The 9,461-nt window shown below is 36.6% G+C and overlaps 2 protein-coding genes across 6 annotated transcripts in view; one reads left to right on the top strand and one right to left on the bottom strand.

Moving 5' to 3' along the window:
• The first annotated feature begins 4 nt into the window (after positions 1–4).
• Positions 5–4,904, top strand: LOC105678827 (uncharacterized). The gene is made up of 5 exons (XM_012378500.2): positions 5–144; positions 243–616; positions 784–921; positions 1,005–1,975; positions 2,218–4,904. Exons 1-5 carry the CDS (start codon positions 44–46, stop codon positions 3,913–3,915), a joined length of 3,282 nt encoding a protein of 1,093 aa, XP_012233923.2. The 5' UTR covers positions 5–43; the 3' UTR covers positions 3,916–4,904.
• A 376-nt stretch (positions 4,905–5,280) lies between these two features.
• LOC105678761 (serine protease inhibitor 3/4) overlaps positions 5,281–9,461 on the bottom strand; it is a 30,534-nt gene continuing 26,353 nt past the window's right edge. The window contains exon 8 of one of the 5 annotated variants that reach the window (XM_012378358.2): positions 5,281–5,698. In XM_012378358.2, the coding sequence (XP_012233781.1) occupies positions 5,553–5,698 (146 nt within the window). In that variant the 3' untranslated portion in view covers positions 5,281–5,552. Of the gene's footprint in view, positions 5,699–6,249; positions 6,635–7,419; positions 7,885–8,179; positions 9,388–9,461 lie in introns of those variants that run through there. The other 4 variants (XM_012378356.2, XM_067356910.1, XM_012378353.2 and 1 more) reach the window with 4 other exon arrangements.

Below are 9,461 nucleotides of genomic sequence, written 5' to 3'. Positions count from 1 at the left end.
GTGGTTTCCAGTCGTAGTTGGCCGTGGCGACGTTCGCGCATGAATGCGTGGCGCGAGTGTACGTTTTTGGTGTGCGATCTCATTTAAATACCCAGAGCCACGACGCAGCGTCTTGCCGAGTTTTACTGAGATCATCGGCGTAAAGTGAGTCTAGCTAGTAAACAGCGATATCGATACCGATAAATATCCGCAGAAGAAGAAGAATCCGATACGTCTACGTGTCTCCGTTGGTCCTGTTACAGCGCGACCACCTGCGGACCCACGTACTCACACACAGACACGATGTCGGAGACGAGCGGAGATATTGCCAAATATAAGTGGACGCCCGAGAGCACCGCGCTGCTCGTCTCGGTGTGGTCGGACCGGCAGGTGCAGAAGCAGCTCGAGTACGCCGCCCGACCACAGGTGATATGGGACAGCGTTGCACGCTACATGAAGAAGAAGGGTTACAACGTTGGGGGCAAACAATGCCGGTCGCGTATGAAGCAAGTTTTGGTGTGCTATCGTGAGGCTAAGCGAGTAGGCACTCGTTCTGGTGTGGAGCAGTATTATGAAACCATCGATCGAGTATTGAAAAACAAGCGTCTAGAGGCTGATATCGGTATAGACACAGTGGGTGAGTACAGAGATTCTCAATGATGAAACAATTCGACAAAAAGATTCTAAAGTACAACTGGATGATAATGTCTTTCAGGCAGTTTCGCAATGTTCTGTGAATGTTTCTGCTATCTTTCAATGAAGAAATTAACGAAATAAGAACATGTATTTCTATTATGCCATCAGATGCAACTGCAAATTGCGTGAAATCACCTCCGAAGGATGTGAAGACCAACAAGAATCTGCAGATGAGACTGAAGGGTCAGGAACCTGTACAATCTCTCTTTCGAACAGAGGCTCTGTCCCCTATGTGGACTATAGAATGTAAGGCACTTTTTCCTCGCAGAGAATCTTGCTTATTTAAACTTGTCTTGCGTGTCAAAGATTCAATTTTTTTTTCTCCGCAGGTGAAAATGAGTATCCGGATTCGCCGGAATCGAATGAGACTATAATAGCCAAACCATACAGAGTTTTCTCTCCTACCAGAGACGTTGCCATAAACACCGCTGAACGTTGTATTCCAATTGGCAACCGGGCAGTGCAGACACACCCGATTATGGAGGAGCCTGTGCGAGAGGAATATCGGCAGAACTTGCTAACTTCCTATCCGTATGGAGAGATTCCTTATCAGAACACAGTGCAAAACGTGCAGAATCAGATAATTCAGGAGAATATGCAGCAATATCAGAATATTCAACAGCAGAATCATGTCAGATGGAATCAATTGCCGCAACAGAACGTGCCGGTAAACAATCGGCTCGGCTTTCAGCAAAACTTGATTAATCAGAATCAACAACGCTTGCCAAATGGAATGATTCAGAGCAACGTGATGCAAAATCCTAATATAGAGCAGCTTATGCGCCAGCAAAATCAATTGCAGCAAGGCGTGGACAATCGGGCGATGCCGCAGGAACCGCGCAAAGTTACTTATAGACAGAACTTTGCGACATATCGACAATATCAAGACGCTGCTCCTCGTCTAGCTTATATGCCGAATGTTATCAAACAAAATGGATCGCTATCGCCGGACTACTCGCCGGACGTGTCACAAAACTTAAATGACGCTTTCTGCCTATCGAAGAACGACGATACGAAAACGCACAATTTAAACGAGACATACAATCGACCTGTTAATCAGGATAATCCCTTGCTAGCGGACGCGACTGTCGTGACGAACAACGCGACCTGCAACGACGACAGTATGCTGTTAGAATTTTTGTTGGACTCGCCCACTCCGTCAGAGACCGGTGGAAAGTCACGGGACAGCGCCGTGAATACAGATGAGGTGCCGAGTGCACCGTTCAGAAAAAAGAAGGCGCAAAAACTGGAACAACTCGTGATTAGCGCGATTAATTCTCAAAATGAAGTCGTCAATAAGGTAGAATATCGCTATAATTTTTTCTATTGAATTTTATTATCTTGTTTTTTTCCAGCTATATTTTATTTTCTTGCTTTTATTCTTTTTTCTTGTTTTTTAAATTATGTTTAAAAAGAAAAAAAAGGAAATTCAGAGAAGAAAATAAGTTTAAAAAATATTAATATTGCATAACCGGAAAAGAAAGAGATGACAAAATTCGATTGGAAAATAGAGATGATATTACAATTGCTTTAATTTTTTAGATCTTGTCCGCGCAGAATGACATGGTGGCACGATTTCTCGATGTGGACAGAGATCGCGCGAACAGATTGGAAAACAGATTGGATCATTTACTAAATGTCGTCCATGCCACGGTGCTCAACAAAAACGAGTCTCCATCGCCGCCACCGGAGCCTGCGATCATCTCTTTACATCCGCCTCCGAAACCCGGCATGGTGCCGCCCAAGTTGGACCTCGTTCCGCCGAAGCCTTGTCGGGTCCCCTGCACAATACCGAACTCGAACGTCGAATTGGTTAATCAGAATCCTATCCTGACTAGACCCGGCATCGTATCGCCGATCACCGTCAGTCCGGCGGGCAAGAAGCCCGGCGCGATATGGTCGAAATTAGGCCCGGTGTCCACGTCGCCGTTTGTGAAAGCCCAGCAGCGTCTCGGTTTTCAGTCCGTCTTCTACAATGACATTCGCACGCAATCCTCGGCGGAGAGACGCATCGCTAAGGAAGTCGGCAGATTTTACATGGACACCAAGAGCCTGATTTACGAAACAGCCAAGCTGCTGGAGATGGAACGAGAGCTCGAGGAGAAAATAGAGAACGCACGATTGGAGATGGACATGGGTCAGGCGCTAACCGCGCGCAGGAAGTTGTTCACGCAACGGGAGCCTACTCCCATCATGATACTCACCGCGGCTTTCCTGGACGCCGAGTGCCGCGTGTGCGAGCAAGATCCGCCCTATTGGGGCACCTGGAACTCGCGGAAGGCGATGCTGATACGCGCCCGGCAGGAGAACTTCTTGGCTGGGCAGGGCGAGAGTTACGAGCGTATGCGTCACTTAAATGCAGCGGTTCGATGCAACGATCTGGGCTGCGAGCCGTGTGAAACGTCGACCCCGGCAAAACCGCTGTTCGCCAAAGACGTCGATGAGGTTGATAGCAGAGTTCCAAAGCCGACTATCCAACAATTGGCGCGACTCGTGATGAACAGCGCAAGATGGCGAGATGTTGCTGCGCAGAATCAACAACGCAACACGATCCGTCCTGCAACCGCGGTTCAACCGGCAAATCAAAACGGTCCTGACGTCGAGTACAACGCGACCTTCACGGCCCCAAAGGCGAACGCGCCTTCTTCGACTCTCGACGAGCAACGGAGAAATTATAACGAAGCAGCTCCTAATGGCAGACCGCTTTCACTGGAGAACGATTTGCGCGGTCAATCTAAGTTTCCCATGGGATTCACTACTGCTATGTTATCCGCCAATGATCAGAAAGGAGCGACTTTACCGAGAGAGATGAACGGCAGAGATCGACCTAAATCATTAGGATTCGTCGGCGATAATCCATTAACCGATCGCAAGAACAATGTTCGCTTCGCAATGGACGAAGCGCTGACCGAGTTACATCGAATATATATCGAACGTCAGATAGCCAAAGAGAAGGCTAACGAAATACCCGAAGTACTGTTGCCTTTCTTAAACAAGGATAACGGCGGGCTAAGCACGCAGAATCGCAACATGATAGAACGCTACGTGAGCGACTTGGTGTCGAAAAAATTAATCAAGGACAAAGACACGGATTCGGAGAACGACGACGAGTATCTCGATACTACTGCTACTATGCATCCAACCTGTATGATGCGCAGAGGCTCACTGACGTCGAACGGCACGGCTTCCACTGCTCATTCATCGAAGAGCGGCAAAATTAATAATTGTAGAATAAGTTAAGAGAAACCTTATTTTTGTACTTTGATCTTTAACTTGCGCGATCACGTCTTCCTAACAACTGCTCAACTGTATACGTTCCTCATCACTTGTTATTTTATCAAACATATATAATTTTTTGATCAATGTTATCTAATCATCGTGAAATAAGCAACTGCTTTATATTAATCTATCGCAGAGATTAAAATTTAAGTTTAGATATGATATAATGCTTAAGTTGGAAATAAAGTGATTCCTATTAATTCTTAAATATTCGTTTGTAGAAAGTTACACACAAATGTTAGCGATACCAATTATGTTTTTATTTTTCAAGTAAAACTTAATATCGCAAATCTATAAATTCGAAAATCAAGCAATTTTTTTTAATGAAAAGAAAAATCACAAGAGAAAAAAACTTGGGTTAAATTGATTCAACGCGAGTATTTAAGTGTTAATCGGCATCTATATTATCAATTTAGTATATTAAACAATACAGTAGTGATTATATCATTACCTAATAACTGATAGATTTCCGTGGAATAATACATTCCGTAGAATTATGTTAGACATACGTATAATTTGAATCGAGCACACAGTGCAATAGCATCTGTTAAGACTTCTTTATCAATTGTTTTTATTATTTAGACCTTATACGTTTAGCACTTATGCTACATATATAGTTTATGTACTTTAAACATATACTGTGCAAAATAGAAATCGATTAAGCGATTCAATAGGTAGCTATCGCGCAAGAGTTAAGAGAGGGAGCTTATTATACCTTTAGATGGATAGAATTTATATATGGGAGCAATCTCGCATTTTTATATTATGACAAATAAATTTATATAGGCAAATTTTGTTATTGTTGCGACGCATTATATTCGTTGTAAAACTATATGTAAGGTAACGAAATGTTTATCGCCTTCGCTCTAATGTGCCAAACTAAGCTGTGCGCGAAATCAAATTTCATTTGTAAACATGTGCCTTATTACTAATAAAGGAATTGATCTATATAGTTATTGATTTTTTTACCTTATATTGTATTCAAGCTTTATTACATAATATTAAATACATATATAAATGTAACATTACCATGAAAACAATATCAAAGAATCCATACAAATAATCTAAAATAAATCTTTCAAATACTTAATTATCAATCATAATTAATGTCTTAAATGTAAATTGTATAAATTGTGTGCTCTGTGAAAAAAATAAAAATATTTAAAATTTGTTTTAAATAATAAAAAATTGCAATAATAATGCAATTATGAAGCACAGAGAAAATGTAAAATAATCATAGAAATATTAATGTTCAAAACCTACTAAATAAAAAAAATGTCTGGAATAAAAGGATTAATCTTAACAATAATAAATGATTATTCACTGTAATATATAATTCATGTTTATTCTTGTATTTTTTTCATTAAATTATTAATCTTTTTGCTTATTTATACTAACAAAATACCCAAATAATCTAATCTAATAAAACAATATATGTGTAATAAATGTATAATTGTGCATAAAAATTTATCAAATTATAATTACATTGCGTGAAAGAAATATGATATATATTATTTGGTAATTTCTCATTTTTCGTTCCCCTTTGGTTTCCGTTCTTCGCTCTTTAGTGAGATAAGTTAGTTCTCGAGACGCAAAACTCAATATTCAGGATTAGTAACGTGTCCAGCGAAAAGCGGGACGCCAACTTCTTGATTCGAGGAAGATTTTATTATAGTATACACGAAAGGACGGTTTACTTCAAATTCCATTGGAAAAACCAGACTGTACGCCAGTAGTATTGTACCTGTAACATAATCGTTAAACCTGGAATCTTCTTCAACATCTCCTTGCGTTATTCTTCGTCTTGATGTACATCTCTTTTATAACTATTGAATGTTGCAATACCTATTATTTTATATTAAATATTGTCTGATATGTATAACATGTTAAACATAATTAATGTCTTAAGTGTTATATTACATGATACACACAATAATATTATTATATATTTTTTAATGATCTTAAAACAATTTCAAACATAGTGATTACTCTAATGCGTATTTTAATTTTTCAAGCACAACATGTAAAGCATAATGAACTAAATACAATTCAAGTGAAACACAATGTATGAAGAAGAAAAGCGGAGAGTGCTTCTAGTGCGCAGTGAGCCTTGGATCCATATTGAAAGGTATTGCACTGACGCCAAGTTTAATAATGAACAATTTTAAAATATGAAAAAAATTGTGCTTGCTTCTATTCTGAGTTATTTTTATATCATTGATTGTAATTCCCTTAAAACCTGTAACATCTCAAATTGAATTAATAACATAATTCGGGATGCATCGAAGAACGCAGTTTCTATTATAATGCTTTATTGATTTAAAATCTTGTTGATTAATAAACTAATCATTAAATCATATAGAATCTCAACAATTATATATAATGATTATTATAAACTTAATAATTCAATATTTGATAATTCCATCAACAAGTCCCAATGATATCGCATTGCCAATTTTCTATAATTATTCGAAAATTCGCCGATTATTTTAATATATTAATTCTCTTTGTAAAAATAATTAAATGGGTTATGCTTTTGGATCAGTGATCCATCCGGCGAACACCGATAAAAAGGCTTCCTCTTGTGGTTTCGAGACAATAACACCATAGAAGAACTGATGGTCAACATTAAATTCTACCTCTTGATTGATGGAAAGGGAAAAAGTCTCTGCTCTGAGTCCTGAAACAAATCGTCGATCCCATACTGTTAAGATATACATTTTTATTTCATTTTTTCTGACTCTTTTGAATCGTTCTTCATTCTCGTCGTGTAATCCCTATTTCATGCTGCATGCCATTTCGCTGAATAAAATTGATGTAATCTATCCGTAGTTTTCGTGTAACTGAGCTATTCGGCTTTTATATTGAAAAATAACTCAATTATATAAAGAAACAAAATTATGGAAACATTATAGAACTAAATCCAGTGCTACATTCGACTAAGCTCGTCTTAAATAACGACATAAATTTTTATTTAATCCTTTATGCATTTTTAAATATATTGTTGCTTGTACTTCTCCCAAACTTTACGATGATTTCAGTCATCGTTCAATTCGCATGCTTTTTGCAAGATAGTTATTATTAATAAATATTTAGCAATTTTGTTAGTATAGTTATTATTTGAGGAGTAATTATTCAATAATAAATGGATCACATATGTATAATGTGATCGAATAATCGCAGACTAAAGTGTTATAACCCACATACACAAGCGTTACTACTATTATTTATTATCGTCTAAATATATACGTTTATATCAACGTTTAGACCAATTTATGCGTTACTACACATAAATTATAAAGTTTATTTCTTTTTTTAAGTATAGCAGATTTAAAGTTTGAATTCCGCTTATAAATTATTGTAATCAGTCGATGAAAGTCAGTTCCAACGAACTGACACTACTTTCAGCCTTGTTGTCTTAAAGATATTGTAAAGGAACGGATGGTCTACTTTAAATTCCAGAGATAACGAAAACCTTGCGTTTGCGTATACTCTCTTAGTTACAAAATAATTCATTTACACCAAAGAAAAAATCAGCCTTCATTGATTTTAGTAATATGTTCATAATGTCACGCGTATGTAACACATAATAATTAATACTGTTAAAAGTGACAACAACCATAACGTGAGATAGATCTGTAACGTTCCGACAAAAATAGTTACATTTATAATTGACAGTAATATAACGAGCTTACTTTTGCACGAAGAAAACCTTCAACGGTTCAAGCACAAAATTAATATTTTTTTTAAACATATATTTGTTTAAGGTTTAAACTCTGCTTGTAAATTATTATTTAGTCGGTTCAATAATATGTCCAACAAACAGACTTATAGTGCCACTTTCAACGATACTGTAAAAGAACGGACGGTCTACTTTAAATTCTGAAATCGGAGATGAAACACTTGCACACAGCATGTACGCCCCTTCACCTGAAAAACAATTTATTTATATCGTAAAATTTCATTTTATCAATTTAGTACTGTCACATAAAACTGCTTCACATCGTGTGTGCAACACATAACAATTAACATTGCTAAAAGTAACAACAATCAACGTGCGAGATAGATCTGTAAATTATTACTCAGTTGGTTCGATCATGTATCCAACAAACAGATTTTCAATACTACTTCTGGCTTCGCTGTCAAGATTTGATTTAACGATACTGTAAAGAAACGGACGATTCACTTCAAACTCTGAAAACGATGATAATCTTGCACGTTTGCGTTTCATAAAAACTGAAAAATAATTTTATTTACATAAAACCTGCCTTTATCGGTTTAGTGGTGTGTCTCATAATGTGTCACATCATATGCCTCAAAGCTGCTTTACATCGCGCAATAAACAATAAACAATAAGTTACATTTATGGCTGATTGATTCTGCGCGTTTTAAGTTACAACAGCCATGTTAGATGTGGTATTCCAGCGAAGGTAAATCCATATTTATATCTACTTTTGCGCTAAAAAAATCTTCAACGTTTTAAGTATTCCTACATTTCTTTAAATACACATTACGTTTATAGATTTTTCTTTAAATATAAGTTGTTTATATATATATAGTTAATATCTCTTTAAATATATATTAGTTTAAAATTATTATACAGTTGGTTCAGTAATGTGTCCAACGAACAAAGTTATTGCGACGCTACTTTCGACTTCGTTGTCAACATTTGTTTTAACGATACTGTAGACGAATGGACGGTCCACGTTAAATTCCAGCGGAGGCGGCAAGTTGCCAATAGCTAGACATCGAGTGAACATCACGACTGAAAATAATTGATTTTAATCATAAAAACTTTATGAATTTTAATTCTCAATATATCGCGTAACAAAATCACAAAATACCGCTACTTCACATCATGCATGCAACATATATATGTTTTACAACACTCTTCATGTGAAATGAACATAAAAGAGATTACTTTTATAATTAAAATGAGAACATTATATCAATATTATATGTTACAAATGAAAAATGTTTGCAAGCATAAAAATGACAACAAGAGACAATAATAAATCATATTCCTGTCATGTTTTCTTTTGAATTCTTAATAAGAAATTCGAAATTTGAAATTTTATTAAAATTAAAATAAATATTGCGATTTAGTTAAGCTTAAATATACAATCGACAAATTAGACATATTTCGAAAACGCAGTCTGAGATTTGAAGCTTTCGGAAAATATTGATTATTATTAAGCATCGAAAAATCTTCGGAACAAAATACTGGCAAAACAAGTATTACTACATGATAATACTGCACTAAAAACTATTAATCGGAAGGTACACGGTATTGTTACTCTGGATTAACGATGTATCCATTAAAAAGTGATACGAAATCATTAGTTGCTGGATTTGCCTTGATACTATAGAAAAATGGACGATCAATAACGAAGTCCTGGATCACTTGCATAATTTTCAGGTACAAATCGATTCCTGAAACACATTAGAATTCACGTAGCATCTAAATGCGACGAAAGTCAATTCTCGTTGATTTTTACTCATTGCAC

This window comes from Linepithema humile, chromosome 6, assembly GCF_040581485.1.
Source record: "Linepithema humile isolate Giens D197 chromosome 6, Lhum_UNIL_v1.0, whole genome shotgun sequence".
Classification (NCBI taxonomy): domain Eukaryota; kingdom Metazoa; phylum Arthropoda; class Insecta; order Hymenoptera; family Formicidae; genus Linepithema; species Linepithema humile.
The sequence above is the reverse complement of the archived record's forward strand: the minus strand, read 5'-3'. Positions and strand labels throughout refer to the sequence as shown.

Excerpts from the sequence above, each read along its gene's own strand:
- LOC105678827 (XM_012378500.2), top strand. The coding sequence starts at position 44 with ATGCGTGGCGCGAGTGTACGTTTTTGGTGTGCGATCTCATTTAAATAC. Across the intron at positions 145-242 it reads ACTGAGATCATCGGCGTAAA|CGCGACCACCTGCGGACCCA; the intron begins GTGAGTCTAGCT and ends GTCCTGTTACAG. Across the intron at positions 922-1,004 it reads CCCTATGTGGACTATAGAAT|GTGAAAATGAGTATCCGGAT; the intron begins GTAAGGCACTTT and ends TTTTCTCCGCAG.